This window comes from Nannospalax galili, unplaced genomic scaffold, assembly GCF_000622305.1.
Source record: "Nannospalax galili isolate Female #2095 unplaced genomic scaffold, S.galili_v1.0 scaffold267, whole genome shotgun sequence".
NCBI lineage: Eukaryota > Metazoa > Chordata > Mammalia > Rodentia > Spalacidae > Nannospalax > Nannospalax galili.
In genome coordinates, this window is record NW_008357518.1 from 1,162,879 (window position 1) to 1,175,712 (window position 12,834).

At 51.1% G+C, this 12,834-nt stretch overlaps 1 protein-coding gene across 1 annotated transcript in view; it reads left to right on the forward strand.

Annotated features, from left to right (window-relative positions):
- The window catches only part of Irs2 (insulin receptor substrate 2), a gene marked incomplete at its 5' end in the record, with an annotated part of 28,436 nt that continues 15,602 nt past the window's right edge, over positions 1-12,834 (forward strand). The window contains one exon of the mRNA XM_008855198.1: positions 1-3,937. Within this exon, the coding sequence (XP_008853420.1) occupies positions 1-3,937 (3,937 nt within the window). The remainder of the gene's footprint in view (positions 3,938-12,834) is intronic.

Below are 12,834 nucleotides of genomic sequence, written 5' to 3' on the forward strand. Positions count from 1 at the left end.
AACAACCACAGCGTGCGCAAGTGCGGCTACCTGCGCAAACAGAAGCACGGCCACAAACGCTTCTTCGTGTTGCGCGGCCCCGGCGCCGGCGGCGACGAGGCGACTGCGGGCGCGGGCGGGGGGTCGGCACCGCAGCCGCCGCGGCTCGAGTACTACGAGAGCGAGAAGAAGTGGAGGAGCAAGGCGGGCGCGCCGAAGCGGGTGATCGCCCTCGACTGCTGCCTGAACATCAACAAGCGCGCGGACGCCAAGCACAAGTATCTGATCGCCCTCTACACCAAGGACGAATACTTCGCCGTCGCGGCGGAGAACGAGCAGGAGCAGGAGGGCTGGTACCGCGCGCTCACCGACCTGGTCAGCGAGGGCCGCGCGGCCAGCGACACGGCCAGCGGGGCCACCGGCGGGTCCTGCAGCGCCTCCCTGCCGGGCGCCCTAGGCGGCTCTGCGGGCGCCGCCGGCTCCGATGACAGCTACGGGCTCGTGGCGCCCGCCACGGCTGCCTACCGTGAGGTGTGGCAGGTGAACCTGAAGCCCAAGGGCCTGGGCCAGAGCAAGAACCTGACGGGCGTGTACCGGCTGTGCCTGTCGGCGCGCACCATCGGCTTCGTGAAGCTCAACTGCGAGCAGCCGTCGGTGACGCTGCAACTCATGAACATCCGCCGCTGCGGCCACTCTGACAGCTTCTTTTTCATCGAGGTGGGCCGCTCGGCCGTCACGGGCCCCGGCGAGCTATGGATGCAAGCCGACGATTCCGTGGTGGCGCAGAACATCCACGAGACCATCCTGGAGGCCATGAAGGCGCTGAAGGAGCTCTTCGAATTCCGGCCGCGCAGCAAAAGCCAGTCGTCGGGGTCGTCGGCCACGCACCCCATCAGCGTCCCGGGCGCGCGCCGCCATCACCACCTGGTCAACTTGCCCCCTAGCCAGACGGGCCTGGTGCGCCGCTCGCGCACGGACAGCCTGGCCGCCACCCCGCCGGCTGCCAAGTGCAACTCGTGCCGGGTCCGTACGGCCAGCGAGGGCGACGGCGGCACAGCCGCTGGGACCGGCACGGCGGCAGGCAGGCCGGTGTCGGTGGCTGGGAGCCCCCTGAGTCCCGGGCCGGTGCGCGCGCCCCTGAGCCGCTCGCACACCCTGAGCGGCGGCTGCGGCGGCCGCCAGAGCAAAGTGGCGCTGGCGCCGGCAGGGGGAGCCCTGCAACACAGCCGTTCCATGTCCATGCCGGTGGCGCACTCACCCCCGGCAGCCACCAGCCCCGGGAGCCTGTCCTCCAGCAGTGGGCACGGCTCGGGCTCCTATCCGTTACCTCCCGGTCCCCACCCGCACCTGCCACACCCGTTGCACCACCCCCCTGGCCAGCGCCCCTCCAGCGGCAGCGCCTCTGCCTCGGGCTCCCCCAGTGACCCAGGCTTCATGTCCCTGGACGAGTACGGCTCAAGCCCTGGCGACCTGAGAGCCTTCTGCAGCCACCGGAGCAACACACCCGAGTCCATCGCGGAGACCCCGCCAGCCAGGGACGGCAGCGGGGCCGAGCTCTACGGGTACATGACCATGGATAGGCCCCTGAGCCACTGTGGTCGCCCCTACCGTAGGGTCTCTGGGGATGGAGCTCAGGACTTGGACCGAGGGCTAAGGAAGAGGACTTACTCCCTGACCACGCCTGCCCGGCAGCGGCCAGTACCCCAACCCTCCTCTGCCTCCCTGGATGAGTACACCCTCATGCGGGCGACGTTTTCAGGCAGCTCAGGCCGCCTCTGCCCATCTTTCCCTGCGTCCTCCCCCAAAGTGGCCTACCACCCTTATCCCGAGGACTATGGGGACATTGAGATAGGCTCTCAAAAGAGCTCCAGCAGTAACCTGGGGACTGATGATGGTTACATGCCCATGACCCCTGGGGCGGCCCTCATGAGTGGTGGCCCCGGTAGCTGCAAGAGCGATGACTACATGCCCATGAGCCCCACCAGCGTGTCTGCCCCCAAGCAGATACTGCAGCCCAGGCCTGCAGCAGCGGCCTTGCCCCCCTCTGGAGCAGCGGTTCCAGCTCCCCCTTCTGTGGTGGGCAGAACCTTCCCAGTGAATGGAGGCAGCTACAAGGCCAGCTCCCCAGCAGAGAGCTCCCCCGAGGACAGCGGGTACATGCGCATGTGGTGTGGTTCCAAGCTGTCCATGGAGAGCGCTGACCCAAAGCTGCTGCCCAACGGGGACTACCTCAACATGTCCCCCAGTGAGGCGGGCACCGCCGGCACCCCTCCTGACTTCTTCTCAGCAGCTTTGCAGGGAGGCGGGGAGGGCCTCAAAGGCGTCCCTGGTTACTGCTATGGCTCTTTGCCCCGCTCTTATAAGGCCCCGTACCCCTGCAGCGGGGACAGCGACCAGTATGTGCTCATGAGCTCCCCTGTGGGGCGGATTTTGGAGGAGGAAAGGCAGGAGTCCGAGGCCACCCCAGGGACCTCCCAATTGCCTGGCACCTTTGGGGCAGGTGGAGGTGGCCATACCCAGCCTCATCACTCAGCAGTGCCTTCTCCCATGAGGCCGAGTGGCTGCAGTGGCCGCCCTGAGGGCTTCCTGAGCCAGCGCTGCCGAGCAGTACGGCCCACTCGTCTGTCACTAGAGGGGCTTCAGACCCTTCCCAGCATGCATGAGTACCCTGTGCCTGCAGAGCCCAAGAGCCCTGGCGAGTACATCAACATTGACTTTAGCGAGGCAGGTGCTCATCTGTCCCCGCCTGCCCCCCCACTGCTGGCCTCGGCTGCCTCATCCTCTTCCTTGCTATCTGCCAGCAGTCCTGCCTCCTCTTTGGGCTCAGGCACCCCGGGCACCAGCAGCGACAGTCGGCAGCGCTCCCCACTCTCTGACTATATGAACCTCGATTTCAGCTCTCCTAAGTCCCCCAAACCTGGTACCCACAGTGGGGAACAAGCCGGCTCTCTGGATGGCCTCCTCTCCCCAGAGGCCTCTTCCCCATACCCACCTCTGCCCCCACGTCCTTCGGCCTCCCCATCCTCCCTGAAGCAGCCTCTGCCACCTGCCCCAGGAGAGCTGTATCGCCTGCCTCCAGCATCAGCTGCTGCCACCTCCCAGGGCCCCAGCGCTGCCTCAACCTCCTCTGAGCCTGGGGATAATGGTGACTATACAGAGATGGCATTTGGTGTGGCTGCAACCCCACCACAACCGATTGCAGCACCCCCAAAGCCAGAGGGTACCAGAGTAACCAGCCCCACATCGGGCCTGAAGAGACTGAGTCTCATGGACCAGGTGTCTGGGGTGGAGGCCTTCCTGCAGGCCACCCAGCCCCCTGACCCCCACCGGGGGGCCAAGGTCATCCGTGCAGACCCACAAGGTGGACGTCGACGCCATAGCTCTGAGACCTTTTCTTCGACCACCATGGTCACCCCGGTGTCCCCGTCCTTTGCTCACAACTCCAAGCGTCACAACTCGGCCTCTGTGGAAAACGTCTCTCTCAGGAAAAGCAGTGAGGGCAACAGCAGCAGTCTCCTGGGAGGGGGCCTTGCAGGAGGTGATGAGCAACCCACATCCCCGGCACAGGGACCACATTCACTGGCCGTGCCCCCTACACCACAGGCTAGGCCCTGGAGCCCAGGTCAGCCTGGAGGTTTGGTTGGCTGTCCTGGGGGCAGTAGTTCTCCCATGCGCAGAGAGACCTCCGCAGGCTTCCAGAACGGCCTCAACTATATCGCCATTGATGTGAGAGATGAGCAAGGGCTGTTGTCCCAGCCTCAGACGCAGCATCCACAGCCAGGAGACAAGAGCTCCTGGGGCCGGACCCGTAGCCTTGGGGGGCTCCTCAGCACCGTTGGAGGCAATGGTACTAGCGCGGTGTGTGGGGGCCCAGGCCCTGGCACCTTACCCTCCGCCAGCACCTACGCTAGCATCGACTTCTTGTCTCATCACTTGAAGGAGGCCACAGTCGTGAAAGGTGAAGTCCTTTGACCTTGAGCCTTGGGGATGGGGGAGGTGGGGCAGTGGGTGGCTTTGGATTTCAGTCTTCTTCCCTAGTGGCTCCTTGGCCTAAATGCCAACTTGCTGGGTGGGACTTGCCCCTCTTGGCTGCTATGTCATCCTCTTTCCCCAAAGAGCTTGTCGGGAACATTCACATGGCCTTTGAGTAGAGTTGACACCTTCCCCCGTGGGAGGGAGACTTTGACCTTGTTTTCTGTCTGTACTTCTCCACTTCCTAGTGGTCTGCCCTGCTCTTCCCATTTGTTGGCACAATAGAAGTTCTACAGATGGGCCGCCCCAGAGGCAAGGTGTGCCTAGATCTGCACAGTTGAGGGCTGCTAAGTAGCTGATGGCACCAGCTGTTGTTTCTGTGTGAGTGGCTGAGCCCTAGTCACTGCTTCCCAGCTTATAAGAGCCCCTCAGGAAGTGGGTGTGAGTTTGTGTGGCTGCTCATGGAACAGTTATGGTCATTTCAAGCTCACATAGTTCAAAGGAGTAAAATGGTAGGGTAGTGTGGCTTATACAGTCTGGTGTTTGCCCCAGAGCATACCTGGGAGTTGGCTTGGAGGACTTCCTATCTGGGCATAGGGTAGGGAAATCCCCAGGATTTCTGGTACTGACCTAGAATGGTGTCCCAAGTAAGTCCCCAGTTGTGCTGGAGCTGCTGATTGAAGGGAACTGTTGATTGAGATACTAGGTGACAGATCCTGGGGAAGTTTGAGAATTCCAGAGCCACAGAAGGTAGTTGTGGGCTGGGTGGGGAGGGGACCAGTGCTTGTTAACTCTCAGCCAGGTTTCAGAATCTGGGATTGAAAAGAAACAGATGAAAGATGAAAGCGCAGGTCTTGTTTCAAGGGTGAGAGGGTGCGGAGCACTGTTCTCTCAGCTCATCAAATATCCATGAGTTCGGAGATGGGCTTGCTGTGCACCTGGTGGAGTCTTCTGTCCATCTCAGACTGACTGGGGCATGAGCTGGAGGCACAGGGGATGGGCTGGAGTGCTCAGATGTTTTCTATATGGGGTTGCTGGCAGGACAGCCTGGGAACCACATAGTAGTGGTGTCTGGAGTTTAGGTGCTGGCCTCACATAAACAGTCTGAGGGTTGTAAGATGATGAATGATCTTCATGGCACAGGGACTTGTATACTTTTTGTTCTTAAAGTAAGCAGACCAGTTTAATGCTATCTGAATCCCACTTGTTCTATAGTATGGGCTGCTAGTTCATGCAATTCAGAATCATAGTTATGGGGTGAATACCCTGTTTTTCTTGGATAATAGAGGAAAAGTTATTTCCTTTTTTAATTAAAACTGGAATACAGGATGAAAAGTCCATGAGTTATTAGAGTATGGCATTTTAGTATCATCATTTAAATCAATTGGAATCTGTCAGAATATGTCTCCGCGGTGAGTCTCTGAGCTCAAGGTCACTTTGTTATTTACCCAGTACAAAGTTGGTGGAGTGCCTGGTAGTCTGAGGCTAGCTAAGCCGTAGACCATATCCAGCGCAGGAATGTAACTGAATGGGGAAAATTCTCTCTCACACATGTTCGTTCGTTCGTTCATTCATTCATTCATTCATTCATTCATTCTTCTCTCTCCACCTTCCCTGCCCCTGGTGGAGGGGGTAGGTGAACCTGAAGGGTTGAGGTAGAAGTGGGATCGGTGATCTTCCACTTTGGGACCCCCCACACACACACCCCATCCACACCTTATGGCTATGGTAAAGTTACTACATTCAGAAAAAGGATTCGTGGGCAGTGGTGCCATTTGCAGATCAGTAAGAATGCTTAAGTTTGTTTAGACACCTGGTTCTGCTAGAGTGTTTAAGGTTTCCCACCAGGATAAAATTCCTGTCAGCCTGCTGGATTCACAGATGTGAAATCCAAACAATACTTCATATGAGCAGATAAGAAAGAGGATGTTGTGGTCACTGTGTTTGTGACTATCAGGCTAAACTCCTTTCTAAAAAGGAAAAGGTGTTTTAAAGGAAAAATAGATAACTACATGATCCATTGTGCCAAAACCACCTGATAAAAGGGAGGTATAGATGCCAAATTGAATTGCTAGCAAATTGACTTGGAACAGAGAGCAGCAACAGAATGCTGGAGGTACCTGACCAGCAGAGCTGGGTTCTTGGGGTGTATGGGGCCAGAAATGAAACATTCTGACCATCAGGATGGACACCTACTTTTGCGTAGCTCACATCCAGGTAGAAATTTGTGGTATGCACAGATGAAAAATTCTCAGTAGATAAACTTGCTTTGAGAGAGTGGTTTGTGGAAGTCAGACTAAATGCATGACTTTGAAAATGAGGTACAGAATGTACTTTCTGGTGGTCGTGCTCTGCCCTGGCTCCTAGCAGTGAGACCACCCAGGGCCCCTGTGTTCCTCATGGGCAGACCTCCTTAATACCGCAGAAGCAGAATAATTGGGCTCAATGTGAGTATGCATGCTTGTCTATGTCATGGAGACATAAAGTCTCAAAAACGGCTGTTAGATTTTAGATCCATCCATTTACCTGCAAATTTCTCGAGGGCAGACCTCCTGAATACCGCAGAAGCAAAATTATTGCGCTCAATGTGAGTATGCATGCTTGTCTCTATGTCATGGAGACATAAAGTCTCAAAAACGGCTGTTAGATTTTAGATCCATCCATTTACCTGCAAATTTTGAACTCGGGTCCTTGCTTACATGCTTGGTAGTTGGTTACGGAACAGAGCTGACGAGGAGGTTGATAGACCCCGTGTGTGGTGTGCGTGGTGTGTGTCGTCGCCATACTTTCTGCATGTTCTTTGAGGGTAGGGGAACGTCACTCAGAGATGTTGTGTGTGTGTTAGAAACTGACCAGTTGCCAGAATCGTTCTCTTGTTTTGGGACTGGAAATTGTTGAATTAACTTACTGTGTTTTAAAACGGCTTCATATGAAATTACATATTTTTGCATTAGGGCTATAGATTGATTAGTACAGTCCCTAAAATATTAGTTTGGTTTTCCTGTCTAGTGGGATTTTTATTGTAAAATTGGTTTCTATGTGTGTAGGAAGTGATTTGATTAGAAGTCCCGTGGAAAGCATCTGTATTTAAATTTTGTTCTATCAGACGACTGTCCATTCATATCCTAAGTAAAAGATTATGAGATAAGAGGGGTGTTTCCAAAAGGAACAGGGTAGTCATGATTTACTCAGAAAATTCTGCCTTTGGAAGCCCTAAAGCAGAATTGCAGGTGGATCCCTGGAGCCAGTGTGAAGCTCTCTGGCCTCTTCTATCCTGTAGTGCCTTTGCAGACAGACAGCACTGTGCTGGTGCCTCCCACCACCTGCAGGAAGAGGCAGCTAAGGTGCTAAGGAAAACACTCAGGCATTCTTGAATGAAAGTCACGTGGTTCGTTCTGCTTCCTTTATTGAAAGAGAAGCCTTCAGAGAAGCCATACTTAGAGAGGGAAGGAAGGTGGAGCCAGGAAGCCAGGGTTCTGGTTGCTAATCTCTGGTCGCTGGAGACTCTGGGGGAGCCACTTAACCCTGCTTCTCTCCGCGAACGGAGTGATTCCAGTCTTTGCTGCCTCACAGGGAGATAGAAAACCGGAATGTCTTAAGTCCTTGCAGAGGAAGGTGCTCATAAATGCAGCAATTCTGATAGTGTCAGGAATATGAGGAGGGAAGACACTTTTGGAAATGAGTACTCTTAAATTAAAAATAATAAGTACAACCCAAAGCCTCAGTAGTCTGGAAATGGTGGCAGTACCTTCTTAAATGCCTGCCTTTCCCTGCTCCCTTGGCTAGTTGTGTGCCAGTCTCCAAGAACCATTCCTGAATTCTTTTAAGGTTTCTTCCTAGCCAGGTGGGCCGCTCAGTGGTAGAGCAAGTACTCTGCATTTGAGAGGAGATAGATTGCACCTCCAGCCCCAGCAAAACAAGAAAAGATCTGCTGAGAGAAAAAATTAGAAAGTAACAATGCAGAGAGGTTTGAATTACATAGTAGCAAAACAGTTCAGGAAAACAGGTCTGAGATCTGACCTGTCTTCAAAGGGCACTTTACATTCCTGCTGTGATTCCTTCAGGTATTAAGAGCTGTTGACAAGATGGGCATGGATAATTAGAATTGCACATTTAAAAAATCTACTCTTAACCAGGAAGCTCTAGCGGAACCGGAACCTGGAGCACTTAAACTTCAGTTAATTAGCCAGTATCTTGCTGATTGACTTGAGGTTCACTCCTGAGGTTTTGATTTGAGGGCTGTACTGTTTGGTGGTTGGAATGGGGAAGGAACATGATGGACTCTTGTTCTTCACCCCTAAAAGAGTGATTTTAATAGCACTTTGCTCCCTTTAACAGTATTTGTGTTACACTGAAGCTCTTTAGGGGAAGAGAAGAACTTGGGAGTTTTAGTCACAGCTGGGTATAAAGGCTTTCTGTTCAGAGCCCCACGAATGCCTTTTCTTTGGAAGCATAGTTCCCAGAGCTAGGTAACTTTTGGTATCAGATTTGGCAAGTGGAAAGGTTTTTTTGGGGGGGGAGGGGGATGGGGTGGGGGGTAGCACAGAATCGAGAACACTCCGTTTACCTTAGAAACTTAAGGGAAAATGTAACTGTACTCTTTATCTGCATTGCCAAGTAGGGCGGGGGCCACATTGACTCAGAGGGGAGCAGAGCCCCAGAGGGCCCAGTCACATGCCAACTCTTTACTGAGGGGAGTATGGTAGGAGTAGAGTTGCTGCAGGTCTTCTAGACTGGAATGACTATAACAGAATGTATGTTTCTATACAAAAGGGGCAAAGCATTTTAATAAACATTTTGAATCTCCAGATGACAGTTACAAAGGTTATATTATGTATCAGACCATAGGTTCCATAGCAACAGAGCTATCCAAATCCCAAGAGGTGTCAGTCTGGGTGGACAGGTGGATGGTGGTGTCAGGGGTCAGAGCCAGGATGTTTCTGGAGGGAGAGGTGGGAGAGATGCTGAAGTCAGTGGTGGCTGTGGAGGTGAGGTGTCTTTCAGTAGCCATGCTGAAGTCAGTGGTGATCCCGAAGTCAGTGGTGGCTGTGCGGCAGGGAGATGCTGAAGTCAGTGGTGGCCAGGGGTCAGGGAGTATCTTTCAGGAAAACTTCCTAGGCTCACGTCGACGGTGCCCTGAAGTAATACACATAGAAGAAAGTTGAAATAGGGACAGGGAAGCGAGCTGCACACTTGGAGCTGCTTGCTGTGTGCGGAATGTGCCAGACACTTCTGGGCTTGGCAGTTTTATTTCTTGATTAAATTTATGTATTAGAATGCTGAAATAAAGTTGAGTTAAAACATACAGGCTTTGTGTGGATGATAAAGCAGTCCATTTAATAATTGAGATTTCTTTTCTGTTAGACTAGAAAAAATACTATTATTTATGAACAAGTTTATTTGTTCAAAAACAATAAAAAGGAGCAGGTAAATGTGTCTTTAAACTTTTTCTACTTTCTTGTGCCAGATGTTGCTACTTATGCACATGGCCGTTTATAAAATCTTTCTTCCTTCTTGTGCATTTACCAAATTTGGAATATTTGATCAATCGTTTAGATCCACAAAATATCTTAAAGATAAACAGTTACATGAATTCTAAATACGAAGTCTTTTTTTAAAGTTTTTTATTGAGCTTTTAAAATTTCATACAATATTTCCCACTCATATCCAGACCCCCTCTCCCATCCATGCCCTTCCCCCCCACCCCCTGAACCCTGTGCACTCTGCCATACATGCTGAGTCCTGTTCATTCAGGTGTTTGTACCCAAATGTCTTTCACAGTAAATGTGTGCACTGGAGTCTAGTCAGCCCATCCAGTGGTCGTATGTAAGTCATACTCTCCCTCATCCAGCAGCAACCAGTCTCATATAGTTCTCTATCTAGTGCTGACTGCCACGTATTTCTCACCTCCCCTTTGGGCCCTTGTTTAATTTAGCTGACATGTGTCCCGAATTGGACAATACAATGTCTTTTAATAGTTATTTTAAAGAGTATCCGGTTTTCTAGAATTAATATATAGGACTGATGTCTATGTGTCTGCATATATGTGTATGTGTGTGTGTGTGTATCAGTGTGTACATCTGTGTCTGTGTGTCCACATGTATGTACATGTATGCGTGCTCATACTATTTTATCCAGTCATGTTGCAAGAGGAATGTATTGTTTTTTTCTTCATAATTGAAACTAGTACTAACCTGTTTTCTGATCACATTAGAACTTTATACAGTAACCAAGAATAGTGGTGTTGCTATTCTTTTGATCTATGTAGAACTGATACAGATTCTTGAGGGAATCATGGTATTCAAAGCTAAATGTAAGTGTTCTGTAGTTCATCATAGACCATCCCTTCATCAGTGCCTCAAACTCCGCTTGTGTTCATTGGGAATGACTCATGCTTTTGCCTAGTCTTAGTACACAGTGTTTAGTATTTATGAATAAGGCATAATTTCTCTACTCTATGGGCTTAACTCAGGCCACTTTCAGGGACCAAAGTATTTTGCTAGCAATCTAGAAACTTGGTGAGTATAATTCTGAATGAATTCTATTGAAGTTGAATGTGATGTATTTTGATCAGTACGGAAAGATAACTTGAGGGCAAAAGAATTGGGTAAAATTCAAAACTTTTTCTTTGTAGTGTTTATTTCTGTGCAAATAATGTCATGCAACACTACAATCCTGTGATGTGGACAGATTCAGTTTTTGATGGGATTAAAGAGACTGCAGCTTAGACTGCAGCCAGGTGAGCCTCGGAGACAGGAGACAGTGTTGCCTCCAGGGTCCTTAGCCCCAGGCTCTTTGTGTCAGATTATCTACTTGGGATACTCATAAACCACCCTGCCTCAGAAGGTCCCAGCTAGCATGTTTCTTATTTCACTCAGGTGATAGTTAATTGCCCTCTTGTTTTCCTCCTTACAGTGTTAATTCCGAGTAAAATGGGGACAGTTAAGAAGAATGGACACTGTGGGAGAGCCCTCTAATTTATTTTTTAGCCGGTTTTCCACCTGCCAGTTTGAGGAGTGTAGGAGTCCTTTCCAGGCTCCTATTGTCACTGGATTTGGGGACTCGTGGTCAGGTTAGTGGTGGGTCAGCTGTTGTGGTCCAGCCTTGCCTCCTGGGCCTCTCGTGATCTCCTGATTTGGAGCACTTTTAAATTTTAGTAAAGCACACAGAGTATGATACTTGGCAGGAGATACTACCTCCAAGTCAAAACTCTTTCAACTCAGTGTTAGCCAGTCAGAAAAAAAAAAAAAAATGTGTTTAGGACACAGGGCTGGGACCCACTGACACAACATACCTTGCTTTTTTTAAGGTCTTGAAGACAGGGGTTTTACAAGGTCAGATTTAATTAACGTGGAGTTGTTTTTAACTACTGCAAGGAGAGCACTGGAGAAGGTGGCCTTGCGGATGCACGCCTTGGACTTCTGAGCACAGACTTCCTACTGACTCTCCCAGGCTCAGCTGTCCCCACAGAACAACTGCGCATGTGCAGCAAGGGTGCCGCTCTAGCTGCTGCAGTTTAGGAAACTGCTTGTGTGCGGATGAAAAAAAAAGTCCCTGGAAGCTGGAGATAGAGAAGGAAAGTACCCAGTGAGAAGGGTGCTGTGCATGAAGGGGTAGCTGCTTATACCGCCCGCTGGGGAGAGTGCAGCAGCTCAGTGGAAAGGACGTCATAGTCTAGTTCAGATCTGAAGACCAGGGCTACCTGGCAGCACTGAAGTCCTCATTCACTCAGTGGACAGACCCAGCCCTGCTGACCTGTATTGCATGGGCGGATTACTGTTTTTGGCCACTGTGTTGTGTGTTCTATAAGTGGAGTATCACACACCCCTTACTGTGAATGAGCCCGTTAGCAGCTTCCAAAGAAATAAGTCATTAAGCCAGTTAATGGTGAGTTGATTTGGAAACTCAACAGTTTAGACTTTGCCTCGTGACCAGTAAGTAGTCAGCTGTTGCTGCGTGGTTATCTCCCAAGGACTAAGTGTTCCACCAGGGCCTTACTGTTCTTAAGATCCTTTTTAAAAATGCCTGGAGAAAATCATTGAGCTGGATTTTTACGGGACTAGAAATGAATTTCATTCTAATTGAATTGGACACATACTGTCCCCTTCCAATGGATTCATGCAGACACCACCAAAAATTCATTAGATGCCCAGAATTTAAAAACTGTAGTGGATGAGGTCTCATGCCCTGTTTCGTTTTCATTGGTTTCATGTCTGAGAAGAGGGCTCCTCCTCCCTAGTAGATGGCATTCCCAGGCTTGGTGCCTGCGATCAAGAGCACCATGCTTCCAAAGCAGGCTGATGGAGGGACATTCCCACAGGACAGAGCTAAGGAGGTGTCTTCAGGTTTGGGGAGAAGTCGTGTTCAAGGTTCCCCGTTTTGCCAGTATGGGTCTGTTGATCACTTAGCTCTAGCAGTCCTAACAGACAGGTCTCAGCCACCTGTCTCAGTATGCCAATTATGCAGAACACTGGTGATCAAAAGTAGAGAGAGGAGATTTAATCAAAGCACAGAAGAAGAATGGATAGAGAGGCATCCTGCTGACCACATGTCCAGCTTGGGGCACTGAAATGAATGAGCTTTAGGTTTAAATGAAGGAAGAATTGGGGCTGGGGGCAAGGGATGTGCTTGATTAAGCAGTTCTTGTCAGGGTATGGTATGTCCGTCCTTGTGGTTCTGCAAGGTTATTCAAATTGTTGCTTGTGGGGACAAGCTGGTTCCTACAGGATGAGCAGCCTTGTGCTCTTAGGTGATTACCCTCATGGGGGCTGGAGGGTGTCTGGCCTGGAAGGTTCTACTGTTCCTGGAATCCAAGCTGACTGCAAGTTTAGGACAGCAACTTATCGGTGCTGTCAGCCTAGAAGGGGGACAAGACAGATTAGG